The 18,247-nt window shown below is 45.4% G+C and overlaps 1 protein-coding gene across 1 annotated transcript in view; it reads right to left on the bottom strand.

Annotated features, from left to right (window-relative positions):
* Nucleotides 1-5,609: 5,609 nt before the first annotated feature.
* Nucleotides 5,610-18,247, bottom strand: part of dally (division abnormally delayed protein) — a 116,012-nt gene continuing 103,374 nt past the window's right edge. The window contains exons 8-9 of the mRNA XM_077657483.1: nt 17,745-17,883; nt 5,610-13,029 (exon numbers count right to left, since the gene is read on the bottom strand). Of these exons, the coding sequence (XP_077513609.1) occupies nt 12,881-13,029; nt 17,745-17,883 (288 nt within the window). The 3' untranslated portion in view covers nt 5,610-12,880. The remainder of the gene's footprint in view (nt 13,030-17,744; nt 17,884-18,247) is intronic.

The following is an 18,247-nucleotide window of genomic DNA, read 5'->3' as shown; positions in this document are numbered from 1 at the left end:
GGACCGTCAGCGGGCCATAGACCGTCTACCACAGCCGACACTACCTCGACGACAACCTTCTTCCCCTCGGACTCAACACGTGACGGGGGCGAGACCATAAGTGCGGTGGTGTGTTTGTGCGCCCAAGTGAAAGCCTTAGGCCCCTCCCACTCCGGCGTGGGCGTCCTCACCCTAGGGAGTGTGGGGATAAGAAAATCGACAAGGAGTACGGAAGAAAAAACGCTCAGGACGACATCGTTCGCCAAGGGGGCCTTCAGCGCCGAAGCCCGACGGCGTGCAGCTTCTGCCAGCAACCGTTCGAGCTCAACTCCGGAGCCCCTCCATCGTCCCCATGAAGTCGTCGGCACGTAAGCTCGGACGCCCCAGCCTCTGAATCATAATCATGTATAATTATTGAATATATCTGTTTGTTTAAACTGAGCCATACGGTGTCTCTTTGCCTCTCCGTCCCGTGTGGACCTGCGCATTATGGGGGGTCGTCACACTGGCAAGAAAGCACAGGACGTAGGCTGTCATGCGTTTCCTTCGTAGTCTTCACTGTTTGCGCTGTAACCTGCGTGATGTAGGAGAAAGGTTGCGTATTAAAAATTTTCAGATGTGTACCAAATTTTTTCCGGCCTTTACATTTTTAAACACGCTGGTCGTATTGCAATACAATAAGTGTACAAAATGTACAATACAGAAATGTACAATAAAGTTTCAGTCGCATAAGAATTGTTGTCCATTTTTGCCCTGCAGTGTGCTATTTTGTCACTTCGAAATACCCGTGGAAGAGCAAAATGAACCAAGGCCTTCACGTCCCTATCTGGTTCCCTACAGATCCCGAAGGACATACCATGGACTCCGTGGGATACAGAAATCCTGGCGAAAGTGATGTGTAGGGGATGTCCCCAGATGATTTCTGGATCTGCCAGGGGTATCCGCATATCCTGTCAAGCTATCACAGGGATGTCCTTTGGACGTCAGTGTTGTCACTTGGTGTAGGGAGGGTGCAAAATGTGCTAGTCTGGCACCGTAGCAGCGAAGAAAGCCACATGCCCCAGAGAAGGGCACTGGGGGGGGGAGCGCGTCCAGAGCGTGACGCGCGGTGCCGATTCCGTGCTCGCCTCATTTCTGTTGTCGCTGTAGTTTGTGAATGTGCATTGTAAATGAGTGAACAGCGTTAACGGCTTCACGGAATACACTCGGTACGGCGCGCTCGTGGGTTGCAGAAAGACAACTTAGTTCTTCTCGCCATTTTGGCGCGTTTATTCTTCCCCTCTGTCTATTCTTTCTGTTCCCTCCTTTGGCAGTCCCTAGAACGCCTTGACAGACTTATCAATGCGAAAGCATTCAGTGGCTCGGTTCAGGGTGGTCTGTCTGCAAGAATAAAAAGAAGAAAATAAAATTGGGGCACAGATGGGAACCGAAACCGGACCGCCGGCGTGCGAGACGGGGACGCTGCCACTCCGCAATGACAATGCACACTGCAGCGTTTGACGCTGAATAAACATGCTTCAAGTGAATGCTCAGTTCTTAAAAAAACTTATCTTTGAGATTTGTACTGAGACCTACATGAGAAATTATGAGCATATATGTTAGTTACGGATGGCGCAATCAAGCGATTTCCAAATTTCCTCCTTGCTTGGCGTGCAGTCATAGTCATCATGTGGCACCCACTGAAACCCTCCTCGCAATGTACGGTGCTGACCCAGCAGATGGCGGAACTATGCGGAACGCACACAGCTTTCGCATTTCCGCACGTGACAACCGCATGCGGCAGCTTTTCCCCAACGCTGATCGGCCTCTCGTTATGCACTCCTACTCCGCACAGAAGTCTCCCGGTTCCCTCCTTTTAATCGGTCTTTCTCGTTTAATAACTGACCTTTAGTTCCTGTACGTTCCTCTCCGCTCTAAAAAAGACACGCCGCTTTGGTCCTTTCAACCACGCAGGCACGTTCAGGTCTCCGGCCGAATCGGGACTCGTGTAGTTTCACGGACGGCGCTCCTTTCTTTAACTTGCGTCCGTACTGCTCCGTTTTTTTAAAGTCCATATTAGTGGCAGAAAAATACATGGACTCCCATGGGCTCCGCGCATTCTCGCCCTGCCCATGGTCCGGATGGCGAGTTTCCAATATTGACGGGGCGTAATTAAATACATTGAAAAAGTTTGGTCCCCAGAAAATTTTGCCCATAATTCGGGTCGTCCATATATAATAACGGGCGTCGTGTTAACGGGGCACGGCTGTATAGAAAAGTCGCGGGGCCTTGTATGGTGCGCGTAGACATTGTCGACGGTGCATCCTTAATTGCGGCTTCGTCTGTGCTGTGCAAATGCAATGCAGGTGCCTATCGGTGCATGCAGTGCAAACCTGCGTGTGCACAGTGAAAGTGGAATGTTTTCTTGGATGATAGTGGCAGTGTCAGCAAGCGAACTTTTTTGTGGCCTCGTCCACAACCGCCGAACTGGCTGCCATTCACTTGGCTGCTGACATCTTTAACGAACTCCCTGGGATCAAGGAGGCAGCCATCTATACTGACTCCAGGGCAGCCCTCCAACTCCTCCAGAGGCCCTTCAAGGGCCCGCCCATCGCCCGCAGGCTGTCTTGGCAGCTTGACGCATCGTGCAACAGGGGAACCCGCATCCGTCTGACCTGGGTCCCGGCCCATGTCGGAGTCCTGGGCAACGAGGATGCGGACTCCCTGGCCAAAGCGGCACACTCGCCTGGAACTCCTCTCTCCAGGAACGTCTGCCCACTGGACCTGGCAAGGAACATATAGTTGATCGCCACCTCCTCCTCGATCACCCAGATCCCAGGGTGGCTAACGGCCATCCTCCACACCCTCTCCCATCTGTTGGCCCGTACTGCAAAGAGCGCAGCCTCCTCCTGAGGCTCAGGGTAGGCTGCGCCAAGACCGGCTCCCGCCTCTTCCGCATTGGTCTCTCCACCTCCCCTGGGTGCAGCCTCTGCAATTACCCAGAGGAGACAGCCCAGCATCTCCTGTGTGGGTACCCTGCCTTTGTGCCCGCAAGGACTATCATGGAGGCGGGCTACCGCTCCGTGGGCCTCCCCTGCAGCTCAGCGGACCACCTTCTGTTCCCCAGCGGCCACCATGCTGCCAAGGCCTTCCGGCACCTCCTCTCCTTCCTGGAGGCCACCGACCTCTCTGGCCGCCTATAGGCCTCAGGGGACAGCACATGTCATCTGACAGATCACTGCGGCTGCGCGCCTACCCTCTCCTTTCAATCTTTTTCTCCTCCCCCTCCTCCTTCTACGACACGCCGGCAGTGGGCGTGGAGGCTAGCCCTCCAGTAGACAAGCCAGTGTCTTTTCACTTTTAATCCTTCCTTCAACCACAGAAGAAGAAGACCATGCTATGCATGCGCAAGATCGAAAGGCACGTTGCAGTGCCGACCAAATTCATCGTTGTGAGCGATCTAGCGTTCTGGGATGGAATACGGATAAGCTCTGACAAAAATTCCAAAATGGTACCAGTTGGCATCCAGCTGGAATCATTTGACTTCTAACTGGAACCATTTGACTTCCAACTGGAACCAGCTACTCCCAGTTGAAACCAGTTACTCTCAGTTAAGTTTCCAGTTGAAGATTTTCACCTGGGAGGTATGATGTGGAATAAATAAATTGCGCCAAACATTGTTATCGGTCGGTCCCGGGCAAAAGGCTTTCAGGGTCTACTTCGTTCACATGACCACTCTGCAGTGTGAGCACCTCGCATATTCGGCTAGGCGGTATCCGTCCTCCAACCCAGATTCTCAGTTTGCTACCGATCTGCGCGTTCTCGGTCAGAGGATCAAAGCGACCACTCGAGGATACCATTAGATATTACGACTTTCTGACAAAGCCTTTTTTCAGCTTTCAGGAAATATATTGCATTTGGGCATTCGCGACTCGAAAAATTCTTTTCTGATCCTATTTCGTCGTGGGAGTGAGGATTTGGAGTTTTGGGAAAGGGGAGCTTGTTCGAACCCGGGTTCGAACCCGACCGCGGCGGCTGCGTTTTTATGGAGGAAAAACGCTAAGGCGCCCGTGTGCTGTGCGATGTCAGTGCACGTTAAAGATCCCCAGGTGGTCGAAATTATTCCGGAGCCCTCCACTACGGCACCTCCTCCTTCCCTTCTTCTTTCACTCCCTCCTTTGTTCCTTCCCTTACGGCGCGGTTCAGGTGTCCAACGATATATGAGACAGATACTGCGCCATTTCCTTTCCCCAAAAACCAATTATTATTATTATTAAGGGGAGCTTTCAGAGGATTTGCATTTTTCTAAAAGCAGCATTTTTGGAGGTTTGTGTGCTTTTTTTCTCAGGAACTGCAAGGCGTAAGCAAACTAAGTTCTCTACACACAAAAAGAAACCATGGATGATTATTTAATTGCACTGAAAAAGAAGAAAAACCATAATAAATCTATATATTTTTGCAAATCACATAACTTTAGCCCCAGTTGGGCTAATAGCTGTTTCTATATTCATTAAATAACTTCATACTTTGCATTCAGTCGACTTTAATAAAAGGTACCTTAGTGGCACAAAGTATTAAAGAAACAATACCAAATAAAATGTTATTCTAGTTTTGAGCTCTCATGTAAGCTGTATCTATTTAGATCACCAGCAATATTCATAGCCATAGCCTTAATTACAAGTACTCTACAACTAATTTTGAAACTATGAAACTGATGAAGCAACTATATATACTGCAGTTCTTGTATCCCTCTAGTGACCTCATTCGTACTTCACAGCCACTGTTCAGCAGCTGGAACCGAAAACAAAGCGAGGAAACAAAAATTTAAATTATTAATTGCTTACTAGGCACAGCCACATTCGATGTGGTTACCTCTACATTTTATACGTGTCTTGCGCTAAAAAAATGCATTCAAATTACGAAAACCAACTAACCAGTCCCGAGTGGTCAGCCATCTGAATCCAGCATAACCAAGAGAGGTGCGGCTCTATAATCCTTGTTGACGTTACCAATAGTGGGCAATATATTTCAGCTAGCACTAGATACAATAGACGTTCGTCGTTCTTGCGAAGTCCTAACATGTGCACTTATGCACAGGATAAGCACAAGTGCAGCGCGTGATCACATGATCTCGATGTCAAAGGGCCGCGTGATTCAATAACCATGAACAGGGGTAGATTGAGCCTATCCCCTCCAGCTCACACGATCTCCTGGTCTAGATCCACGACAGCACTCGCTATAACACACCTAAATCTGTTGGGGATCGTCAATCAGTCACAAGGCGGCCCTTGAGTATGCCATCCCACAGTCGCTTGTTACTCTGCCAGAGGCCTGAAGCAAAGCTCGCAGAATCTTTGATAGTTGTTTGGTAAGTTCTGCATGTGGAATGGTCTTTTCGCGTCTTGATAGTACTCCGAAAAAGCCCTCTTGAACATACCTCAAGACATCTTGAGCAGTACCCAAAGCCAGAAGATGGAAACAGGTAAGAGCTACTCAGAGTCGGTTTCGGATGTCCGCAGCATCCTCACACATGCATAGTTGTGTTGTCAGGAGGGAGAAGCTTTAGTGACTTCATGTATGTTTTTTTTCCAGCAGTGCATCCCACAATGTGTCCCACAGAGGGGCACAAAAGATAAGCAAAAAACAAGAGCGGCAAGGTTTTTTGTAAATTCATTTCTTTTGCTGCCACATCATCAATTCCAACTGACACTGCCATTTCATTATGGTGGAATTCAAGAAAAGTACAGCATAAACATAAGACAATGCGCAAACATTTGGATGCAAAGCGTCCAGTGGCAGATTAAATACTAGCACTAAGCAGGCAAGGAATATCCTAAAACAGTTTGGGGGACTTGTGTTCGCCACATATTTTAACAACGTTACCATGGAGTGCACAACATGTACAACAGGTTCTGCTGGAGAGATCTTTCAAAAGTCTCCCACTAATCAACAACACATTGCATTCACATGGTGCACAGCACACAAATATAATCTCACATAACCAGTAAGCCACAAAAGCAACAAAAGAAACAGCGTTCATCCAATATATTGCCAGCAATGCAATCGAAAGGATGCTTGGAGACTTCACCAAAGGTTTTGTTGTTGCCGCATCCTTTAACAGCGCTTAGAATTATCGGTAAGCAAATATATTACAACACAAATGATAACTGAATTTTTCTTGCAACACAACACCAAAGTGCAGACATGCACACCATGTGAAAAGGGAGGAAGGAAAGACAGAAAGTCTTAATTCTACCCAAAGACAAAACCGTTAGCAGTATACTCACTAGAACCTTCTTTTATCTACATGGCTTCCCCTATAGAAAATAACTGAGCGATGACGATAGAACCAGCTGTCTTGTGCTGGGCAAGTCCTTACAATATAGGAAATCTAGTTGCTTTAATAGTTTCAGCCATCTCAACAAAGTCAGCACCTGATGATATAATTGTAGCTGCATAGAATTTCATACTGTACTTTTACTCTGGTCAATAGGCAACCACGGTGCTAACAGGAGCCAAAGTCTCATTTAAATACCTGTACACATCCACACACACAAAAAGAATCTTTACAAGCAGACTACAATTGCAACACAGGCAGAAAGCAACAAAAACAAAGATGCAATCGATGCAATTAAAACTCTTCAAGCCTAACACTCTCCAACTCACAGAAAAGCTTTCTCACTAATGCTTCAACAGCTTCGAAACTTCGTTCTTTTTTTTTCGGATTCTTCCTGCAATGCATGTGCCATAGCACTGAGCAGCACAGTTACGTGTGTTCTTGGTCAGTGCAATGAATGCCCAAGATTGTCTGTGCTGGCTCTGATAATGACCTGCGCAGAAATCCCCACTCCTCACTTCACATATCTTCGGCATTGGTAAATTGATAACTAAAAAAATTGTTGCACTGAAGTGCAGACAGTTCAAAGCACGCAATGAAAAGTTCTGATGGACATAATATGCAATGCACAGCTATTTTGATGCACTATTTCAAAATTGTGGTGACAAAAGTTGTGCAATTTTGCTGGAACTGACAATCATACACGTTATTCCTACTGACACTCGGTAAGCTCGGTGTGATTAAGGCTGTATTCTTAATAATTTGCTCACGTGACATGACCGAATGACAATACAGACTACAAACTCTATTCCCAGCCTTGCATAATGCCTCCCTTGTGCATTATAAAGAATTTCAAAGGACTGCTTGGAGTACATGAACAATGCTGCCACACTTTCGGTCTTTGGCACCATACATGCTTTACCTGCATGCCATGCAGAACTTGTCACCGAACGACAGTAATGTAAAAGATGGATCTATCAACACACTAGTGCACGCATTTAATAAAAGCTCTTGGCACGAATGTGCTCATCACAATATTTTACCAACTATTTCACTACCTTTAGACTAAACGAAACCAGCACCAAAATTCTGTGATTGTCACTGTCCATTGTGTTTATACAAGCCAACAATACTACATGCAGTATGGTATTTAGTTTGAGGCACAACCAATTATACACCCAAACTGTCTGTTAATATTCTTGAACCATAACTATAGTTAAAACACTACATTTTAAGTTGAGGGCTAGTCATAATTTTTTTCAAAGCGCAAAAAATCTTAAATGCAAAAAGTTGCAGTCCACTGATTTATTCACACGAAATGTCACTCTACCCTGAGAAGTTGCTTTGCTTTATTCTGTTAAAATTTGATAAGTATGACTTTGGGAGTTCTCTTTGCAAATGCAGTGATATTAAAATTTCTTGGAATGACTGAAGTTCAGAGTGTTTATTTGTATGCTTCGTATCACAGCTAGCCCTGAACTCCATCCTCTTGAGCCAAGTGTGCAACTGTCTAGCCAGTACCAATAAAAAATAAACTGTCCTTGCATATTCTTTTTACTAATGCTCTGTCACTATTAATAGTACTGAAGTAGAGGTTAAAGATTCACTGCATGCAATGACAGTTTTGTAACTGAGTATCACAGTGAACTGCACCACAGTTCTGTGTTTTGGATATTGCGGCTAACTGTATTACTGTTGCCAATGCTGACAACTGCTGCATGGCCAAAAATGCAGAGCAACCAATTCACCTTGGCAAAACATGACACAAACAACAGCCTTCCTTCAACACTGTACAACATTCCAGTCATCCATTTACTCAAGCACTGTACACATCAAACAAACAAGATTATTTTGCATTGCAACTAGTGATGCAACCAGCACCCAATTTTTCTTACAAACTTGAGTCAACTCTTCAATTCTTCAACTACATAATAAGCTGGAGGTTTCAATATCTAACCATTTATTTGGCACTGATCCTTATTGTTTTCAAGTTCTGAAGGCTGAAAGCACCTCAAGTATGCTTTCAGTGTCCAGAGTAAACAGTAACAACCAAAAAACTCTTATTTTAAGCTGCTTTAACTTGACATATATTCACAATACAGGTGCTTTTTAAAAACATCGTCTCAGTCACATGAGAAAATCGGTTTAAAAACATTTCGTCAAACAGTCCTAGATGCAGACTGCCTCATAATTTCTGAGAAGGTCCTGGAAAAGCTCAAACCACATAACATTAAGGGCTGAAAGAGACAGAAACAAAGAAGTTATAGGCTTTAGATACACATAATAGATCAGCACCAAATTAAGCCGCAGCTATGACAAAGACGGTATGGTATGGTATGTGGAATTTAATGCCCCAAAGCAACGTGGGCTATAAGGGACACTTTAACGAAGAGCTTGGGATAATTTAGACCACCAGAGATTCTTTAACGTGCGCTAACATTGCACCATACACAGGCACCTTGCATTAAGCCTCCTAGACTTTCCGAGTGTCAGCTATGTTTTGAAGTATCCATGAAACAAGCATAAACAGTAAAGGCATTTTTAATCTAGCCACCGGCAGAACTTATTTCTGAGATGTGCCACAAGCCTATTCAAGGTTCGTTGCGTCACTAGTAACAAATGAACATTTCAGCCCCCCAACAGGGATCACCATGAGGCGCAGAATAAATGCCAGAAAACAACATAAATAACATCTGAATATACAAAATATAACCATGTTCAATCTCCCACCCACAGCTATAAGCAGGGAAAACAAAAACAGATGCCAGGTGACTGAACGCAGACTGTAGTATGCGGCTTGGAAGAAGTTGTTCGCAGGCTATGCAGCTGAAACAGGTGGCAAAGACCAAGTTGTTAAAAGATCCCACTTGCAGTGCACTGAAAGAATTCATGCGTGCAGAATGTCCAATTTCTTGTAACCTCTGTAAAGTTTCCATATTTTTCCGTGTCCTCTAAGCTATTTATCACTGAAAATGATTGCTGCCATTCAATTTTACAGCACCTTTGTGAACCGAAGTAACCAGGGTGATATGCGCACTTATAATAGAGAAGCTGTCTTAAGGCCTAACTCAAAAGACAATGCAGACCAGAGACAACTGTCCTGCAGTGCACTGGTAAATATCCTCATGCACGCAGCATTTCATGAAATATAACTGTGTTTGCAAATTATAAGCACACCTGTATCATAAGCGCAGTTCTTAAAAGGGACTTTTAAACATATTAAAAAAGATGCAAATGCTTTGGAGCATTGCATAAGCTCACATACACATGTCAAGAGTCACAGTTTGTAGATTCCCTCTCAGTACGATAAATGCTGCTATAATTCTGAACTATAAACCAGTAGTGAAAGTGATCTGTTGAGCAATGGCCCCGTGATAAACGAAACAAAACATGCCATGCACTCACTGTCATATGACTGCCATAAGCTACACAGCCTTCATAATAACCAACTTTGACTTCATTCCAGCTCTGCTGACAGGTGGCAGGGCAGATGCCATGAGAACCCTCAAACTTTTATCAGTCACAACAGGAGCACTTTTCTCAAATTGAAAATGTTCTGTGGTAGCTAAATGTTGAATCCAAACTGCTTGACTGGATGAGATGCACCTTTGGGAAGACAGTATCCAACAAAACAACACTGGCCGTAGTGCTGGTTTCTCTACGTCACTACTTGCAAGAATTAAACTGCTGTGCAAGATTCCACCCCATCTCACAGGTAGGAAATCTCTGCACATTGCTTCATGAATTGAGCTGCTGTCTTGCTAAAGGAAAAGGTCCTTTCAAGTGCAGCATTGTATATTGGCATACATATATATATATATATATCAAAGGTACGCACGTAGTAGTACCTTTTGACTTCTCTTCGAGCATAACATCCATAAATACTTCACCAAATACAGCAGATACAGACACGCCAGGGAAGAAAGGGCAACGGACATGAAAACACACATAGAGCGCTGTTCCGTGCAACTGCCAATAGAGTTTGCAACGAGCATGTCACCTGCACAGAAGACAACTGTACACATGAACTGGTTGCACTGACCACATTCACACACAAGAAAAGAATACACTGTTTTTCTGAATGTAAGTTTAAGCCTCTTTCTTTCAATCAAAAATTTCTTTTCCAAGTCCTGCCTCATTGCCTTATGAACTGAGTGCCACTCATGATCCTATAACTAAACAATACATGTGATGCTTCTCCTAGAGCACTTCTGCATTGATTTTGGCACTTACACGGAGTAAAAAGGCCATTCCTTTTGCATATGAATATGCAGCACAGTGCCTTTCTTATGTTATGATACATATCTGGCAGCATTTCCTGCCTGCCACTTCTTTAGCAGCGCGAAACATAGTGGCCACACCTTGTACTCAAACAAACAGCATGCATTACGAAGGAGGAAAAAATGGAGCAAAAGGCTTGGACCACAAGTCAATAAAGAAAAATAAAGGACTATGGTTTTCCCCCATCAAGCATGCACAACACTATCTATGCTGCTTGAGTTTGTTCAGATGGAGAAGCAAAATATGGCGTGTTGCTTTTTCCACGCAGCATGCCTCTATCGGGCATTGGCACAAAAAAAATGGCTTTGTCGTTGTCTCCACCAGAGACTGCAAGCGAGCAAACATAAGTGAATCCAGCAATCAACCGCTGCCTTCCCTTGTTAAATATATTAACGAGACACTCTGACCAGTGCAAATTATTACAGCACTAGAATTATAGCACTCTCACGTGGTGACTACCGAACCTTCAACATATGCCTGCTGGTAGCTAACCTGAATTACAGTTCATAATCCTCAGCTCTATCTGCTCAGGCTATAAAAATATTTCCTTTGTACGCTTTCTTCAGCACGTGGAGGACAAGCAAAGCAGTGAGCTGCAATGAACAATCCTGCACTGCCCTCACAACAAAACATTTGACCAGCTCATCTGCACAGCCCAAACAAACAGGCGTCGCCAATCCCCGTTCCATGGTTCTCAGGTACAAGCAATTGCATGAGGAGTCTCGATGACACTTCCCTTCCCTTCTCCCTACCTGCAATGGCCGGGCTACACTGCTGTGCAGCAGTCAATGTGGAACATGATCTCGGCTTGAGCATGAGAGAATGGAGAGCGACAGGTTTGCTTTACTGGGTGGCACAAGTGAGTCCTGCTGTGTAGAGACGATGTCAAGGATGTAAAAGCAGAAGCCAACTCTATATGCAGCAACTTTGCTGGTGACAGGATTGGAAAACACATACGTGATACAGAATGTCTGTCTGGGTGTTCTTTTAATCCTTGACAGTTCACAATAAGAATGTCCAAAAGAGGCGCCGCAGCTTCTCAGAAGGCTGCAAACCAGTGGCAATGCAGGGCAACAAAGATCAGATATGTCTGGAACTTAAGTGTGTTCTCTGCTCCCTTTTTTGCAGCTGCGTGTGGTGCGCAAACTGTGGCATTTTGACCGTAGGCAAATTCAAAAGAGAAGTAGGCAAAAAAAAGAAGGTGGCACTTCGCAGGTAGCTACCGGCTGCAGAGCTGGCATGCACACACTACATGTAGTGCTCCTTTTGCAAGAGGACAACAGGCTAAGTTCCCGCACCTCAAATTTACAGCAGTGCACAAGAATGTGAGCAATGCATGTAGCCTGTTTAAACAAGCTGCGTGTGTCTGGTGTTGAACCCTAAGTGAGCCATTGCCACAGATCTAAACTGGCAGCAGCAGGAAGAAGGTCTCTTGTGTGTTTCAGCCAACATACCGCTCACTATGGCACAGGGATGGCACACCACCATTTGTGGATGCAAGGGCCCGTGGAGGGTTTCTGCCCAGTGGAAAGAGAGAGGGGCTCTGTGGAAGCACAACAGAACATCATACGATGCACATGGTTTACGTGACATGCTAGAGCATGTGCAGGCAGCTAGAGTCATTTCAGAGAAACCTTCAATCAATCAATATTCTGCTGATGAAGAAACGAAGAAACACACACACAAAGAAAGCAGCACACAAAAAGGGCAGTATCTGGTGTCTCATACAACAACACCCTGCTGTTGCACCAGAACTGCTTGCAAGCTTACAAACCAGCTCGTTTAAGGCCACAGAAAAATGGCGACAGTTGCACAAAATGACTACTTGGGGGGCACAGCCGCAGTGCGAGCTCAGTGACACGAGTCCACGCATTGCTGGAGAGCCCCACGATGACGACGACACATCAGCAGGGTGCGGCAAGGTGACGAGAAGAAAGATAGATGGGCCTCCGTGGTTCAGTGCACGTGCGCAGAGAAGGGCACGAGACACTTGCCCACCTCATCCAGAGCGGTACGGCTGCAATGACGAAGTCACTCGGAACGCAATGCTGTTCTGTGGGCCATTAGCGCACCACTAAGAAGAATCCGGCGACACGACACATGGCAGCATCATTTGACCGTAACCCTGCAATCCTTGTTGAGTTCAGCCGTCCCCACGCACGCACACGCACACACACCTTTAAAGATACTAATGCAGCCAACACCATGCTGTTCCGCGCCCAGTTCTATCACAATGCCACAAAGAAGATGCTGCGGCACACTCGAGTCCCCCAGTCACAGGAGGCAGAGCTGCCGTCTTCTTGCTCAGGTTGCAATTGTCGATAGGAGGGAGCATGCCACGGCCATGATGAGCGCCAGCATTGCCACTTGTTGTGTTGACGATCCGGCTGTCTTGGGTTTTGGCGTTGTAGTAGTTCCATGGTGTGGAGGTGTTGAGGGGGTGTGACTCTCTCCTGCAGCACAAAGAAAGTGTAAAAAGTTAGGGATGCTTCGAGTAAAACTTGTTGCTGTGCTAATTGATGCATTTCTACATATTAAGTTAGCACAACATAGGACAAAACTGGTAGAAAAAAATGTGGCTCATCTTGTCTTCCCATGTTCAGCAAACTTAATAAATGGGATGGCTCACCTCTTCCTCTGCTCTCATTGAGGTCTATGGCACTGGTGTTTTTTGCAATGAAGAATGCAAAACAACCCAGCAAACCATAAAATGTTACATGGCTGTCCATGAGATATTTACACTGGACGTTTGACACTTCGAGCAGACATCTATATTAGTCTCGTCTACCAAGAATCTTTCACAACACTAAAATTATTGTCCATTCCGAGGTGTGATATGTACTTAATATATTTCAGCTGGACGTATGCAAGATGCTTGTAGATTTCACGCATAGTGGAGACACAAGCAGCCTACGTGAGGCCTAAACACTCAAGGTGTGAAAGAAATGTGATTGAATGTATGTAATATCAAAAAATAAAATCACACTTCACACAGTTGAGTGTTTATGGTTTTAGGAACTCAAAAAGCACTCAGATTTGCAAAGAACCTTTAAAGAGTACACGTGCAGGCTAGTTGGTGGTTCACGCTTCTTAAAACAGTGCAAAAGACACGGATGCAGACAGAAGGCGCACACACAGGGTTCTTTCATGCACGAATAATTAGTCTACATTTTCAGTCCATTTGGATTCCTTTTCAAATATAGAATCATACACTAGACATCACTATGCCATTTTACATCATAACATCTCTTAAGATACCTAGAACAAAACAACACCGCTGGGAATAAGGCGACAGACGAAAGTAAGGACAGACACATGAGCTCCCTGTCCTTACTTTTGTCTGTCGTCTTGTTCCCAGTGCTGTTGTTCTAGGTATGCAGTAGCAACTAACTCAACACCTTACTCTTGTTATCTTTTAAGAGCATGCATATGCAGAACACAAGCACTGCTCCCATCTCTTCACACACCTGATTCCAACAGGCCACCTTCACTTATGTGCTTATATACTCTCCTGGAAGTGTGCCTTAAAGGGGCCATGACATGGTCTACCAACAAATCGTGGTTTTACATTGCAAGTACTAGCCATGAGGTTGTTCTCCATACTTTTAAAACAAGATGTAGAGCTCTATGCACACATTTGAGCTGGAAATTGCAACTAGAAGTTAACGGCTCCAAGCCCTGGCAGTCACGGCCATAATGAAGCAGCCTGAGCAAACATCATAAACCGACAGTGCTATCGTCTGCTGCAAAACTGACGCGCGCACGGTCGGTGTGGAGCAGAGCGCACGCCTACTCGAGTCTGGCCGTGACAAATAGTGGTGAAGGCTTTGAAATCAAGCAGTAGCTAGACAGAAAAGGGACAGACACAGGCCTTTGTCCCCCTGTAGTGCATACCCCTCTTCACCCCTCCACACCCCTAGCTCGAACAATGAACAGCTCACTCCCCTATGCTCAGTTGAGTCGTTGTCACGAGAAAGCCCATGACCACCGGTTGATGTCATCAGGGATCGCGAGTGTGCCAGCATTGCCTGACTGCCGCACGGCCCAGGAGAATTTTTAAAAATTCAATGACAAATTATTCGCTGCACCAACTGAGCTCATATTTTGCCCAGTTGTTCCGAGATGCATGGTGAACAAAATGCAATAAATAACTCGAGTCTGAAAAATGGTCTCATGACCCCTTTAATTAGGGCTACTGGTAGACTGTTGCTTGGCAAAGTTATCTAAATGAAAGTTGTGACCTTTAATTTATTGTGAGTGCTATAGAGCCAGGTGGGTTCATCGATAGAGCTCTGTTATTTGAAAAGCGCATGTAATGCCAAAACACTAAAATAAGTCCATTGCGCGCATGCGCCCTCACACTGAAACGTCTACCTCCGATCTATACATATACGCGATGTGCCTTAGACTGATAGTGGTGCAAAATGCAAAGAGTCTGGGTCCAATTGAAGAAATCTTGGCTAGCCCAGCAACTAAATAGAATTACTAAATTTAGTTTGAATTTTACTGCCAACAGCTGTCCAAAACTTTCAGGAAGCACATGAAAAAAATGCAGGCACAGGTCAGTGGGACCGATAAATGCCATTCTCAAGATTAGCATACGTGTTCTGAAAATATGATTGCTGAAAAATGACAAGGTGTGGGAGGTCTCACTTTCCCTGGATGTCACTGAATAATAATTATGCACAATTTAAAGCTGACGTAGACAACAACTCCAACCAACTTTTGTTCCTTGTGAAAATTGGTCCTGTGGCTCCATCTGGCTGTGAAAATGTTTGTCTGGCAGCACAAGATGCACTAGCCGCTGAGAAAATTTGATTTAAAAATGGAACTTTCTTTCCCCTGCCACTCAGCTCAAACTTATGACGTCAAGGCCAAAAAGGACTCTGTGACCACCAGTTGCAAGTGCATAGCAGAGCAGCCTCGGCGATTCAGAACCAAGAACAGATCTTAGATGCCAACAGTTGGCATGCAAAAATGGCTAGTGGTAATGACGCAGTAAAACCTTGTTAAAATGTACCTGCTTAAACAGTAGTTTTGTTTTGAGAGCAGTAAAATCAAATTCTTGATTCATCATCCACTGAATACAATGCATTTTGTATCGGCATAAACTAAACCAGCTCGTCGCGTACGTAGCAATTAACATGTACTGTTTTCATTTTTTGTTGAGCTTGCACGTGACGTAATCACAGTGGTAGTGTTGTCCCTAACGGCAGCCCAGCAGACTATAGTAACGCAATGATGGCAAGCCAAACGACCAATGGCAAACTGTAGCTAAGCGCAGTGAAGTGGAGCCATGATGTCGATGACTAGCGGCATGCTCTCTTTGCAAGAACAAGAACTGACCATGCAGTAGCCCTTCCGCAGAATGTGTTGCGAGTTGAAAATACACATTATGCTGAAACTGGGACAAGCACTGGGCTCTCAGCATAGCAGAAAAGTTGGCAATCATTCGTGTTGTCGAATGTGGCACGAAGAAATTGGTGCTGGCAAGGGAGAGAGATCTACTGCTAAAAGCTATGAGAGATATTTGGAACATCAAGGAAAAGGTGCCTGGCAGTGCTGCTGCAACTGCAAACAGATGCCAGGTAAGAGGTTCGGCTTTTCCAGATGTGGAGGAGTCGTTGGTGTGGTGCCTAAAAGCAGTACAATTGTAAAACTTACCTGTTAGCCTCCTTGTTGAGAAGGCCCTGGTTTTCACCTCGCAGCTGAATCAAGACTACTTTATGTATGGGGTTTAAGGAGAGTCATGGCATCAACAGAAGGGCCATTGTCAGAGATAGTGCTGCAGCTGTCGTCAATGGTGTAGAAGATGGGTAGATTGGCCAGCTGAGGCAAATTTTAACGGACTACACGACTGACTATACTGTTAACATGGACGAGACCACTCTGTTTTCCAAGCTGGTGCCGACTAGAAGGCTTGCGTTCAAAAGGCAATCATGCACCGGCGGCCAGAATGCAAAGGACAGAATTTCGGTTGCATTTGGAGTCAACCTCTTGGGAACCGAAAAACTGCCACTTTCCGTGATTGGGAAGTTGGGCCAAGCCGAGATATTTTAAAGGTGCCCAATTTCCATCAAGAGTCGTGTACAGAAAAAACACGAAAGAGTGGATGATCAGGCAGCCCTTTGAAGAGCACATCCGCCTCATTGACAGCTGTTTTGCAGCAAAGGAAACAAACACTGTCGTCCTCAACAATGCATTGGTGCAGATCACGTTGGATAACCCAAGGCTGCATAGCTGGCATATCTCCTGCCAAACACACAGCAATTGCCCAGCCCTTAGACCAAGGTGTCACTCAAACTGTAAAACAGCTGCACAGGAAAAATCTGCTGTGCGGAATCCTAGCACTTCAGTGTGAAGAGGTTTTCTCCATCAGTCTGCTGAGCGCAATTCACCGTGGCAAGCTGAATCTGTGACTGTGCAGAACTGTTTCAAGTGCACCGGCTTCACAGTGTATGCGGGTGGCGCAGTGGGTGCGAGCGAAACCATGGAACAGGCTTGTAACAGCCTGCTTGCTGAAGTGCTGGAGCAGCAGGGCACCACAGAAGGCATGTCCTTCACTGACTTCAGGGACATAACATGTCTGTTGAAGCCATCATCGACTCAGTTGTGGCTAAATGTCGCTTACTGGCAGTGTTGAGAACAACGATACAGAAGTGATCGCACGGGTGATTTGGGCCCGACAGAGGCAGAAGCTGCACGTGCCGTAATTGTTATGTGGGTGTTTGCTGAGAAAAGCGGACTGACGGAAAAGCTGGCTTGTGGCTCAAACGAGTTTGAAGCCATTCTTGCTGCTGCAGGGCTGCCCTAGCAACAAACGAAAATAACAGACCTTTGTAGTGCTAAGTAAATAAAGACTGCGTCTGTTTTTTTCCGCTTTCTTCATATCAATCTTTGGTTTTGTTTTCTGACAGGTAAGTGGGCGATCTTATGTCATTTTAGTTAAGATATATTACCGCTAGTATGCACTTTTCCCAAGCTCTGGCCAACTACAGTTTAATGAGGTTTTACTGTACCTGTATTTTATTTTTTTTTACCTTTTCTGGCTTACAAAAGCTCTATTATTAAAGCTCCTCCTTCTTGGAATGTAATGCACTGAAACAGGCCAACTTGAGTTTGTCCACAAACAGTGAATGGCAATAATTCTTCAACGGTGAGCACATACCTTCCCCACTGCCAGAGCCACTGTCATCCAGGTCCTCATCATCGGTGGTGCCCTCGCTTCGCCAGTCACCACTGCCGCTGCCTTCCATGGTGTATGAGTCCGACTCAGGCATCAGCGACACCTTGTGACTGAGTATTTCCTGCGTGGATGCAAGCATGCGTGCAAGATGACAGTACACTCTTTTTTTCTTCAACTGTCATGAATCTCGACATCATGAGCAAGGATACCTGAAGCAGAAAGAATAAGAGGTGTTTTAGGACCCTTTCATGACATTACAACTTCTGCCTATTGTATAATTATTATTGCCACAACAACAGTTGGCACTACTGTTATTATTACTAATTTCTCCTGACATGTAGGAATGCTTCATATGGGAATGTGCAGGTGAGCTGTGATGAGACAAGCTCAACAAAGACCTAGTCATCAAAGTGTGCTGCATTTCTCAATTGCATCACTGTACCCGAAGGAGGGGGGGGAGCTCATATCAGGCACAAGATGGCACA

Source organism: Amblyomma americanum, chromosome 3, assembly GCF_052857255.1.
Source record: "Amblyomma americanum isolate KBUSLIRL-KWMA chromosome 3, ASM5285725v1, whole genome shotgun sequence".
Lineage (NCBI taxonomy): Eukaryota > Metazoa > Arthropoda > Arachnida > Ixodida > Ixodidae > Amblyomma > Amblyomma americanum.
This window is presented reverse-complemented; position numbering and strand designations above follow the sequence as displayed.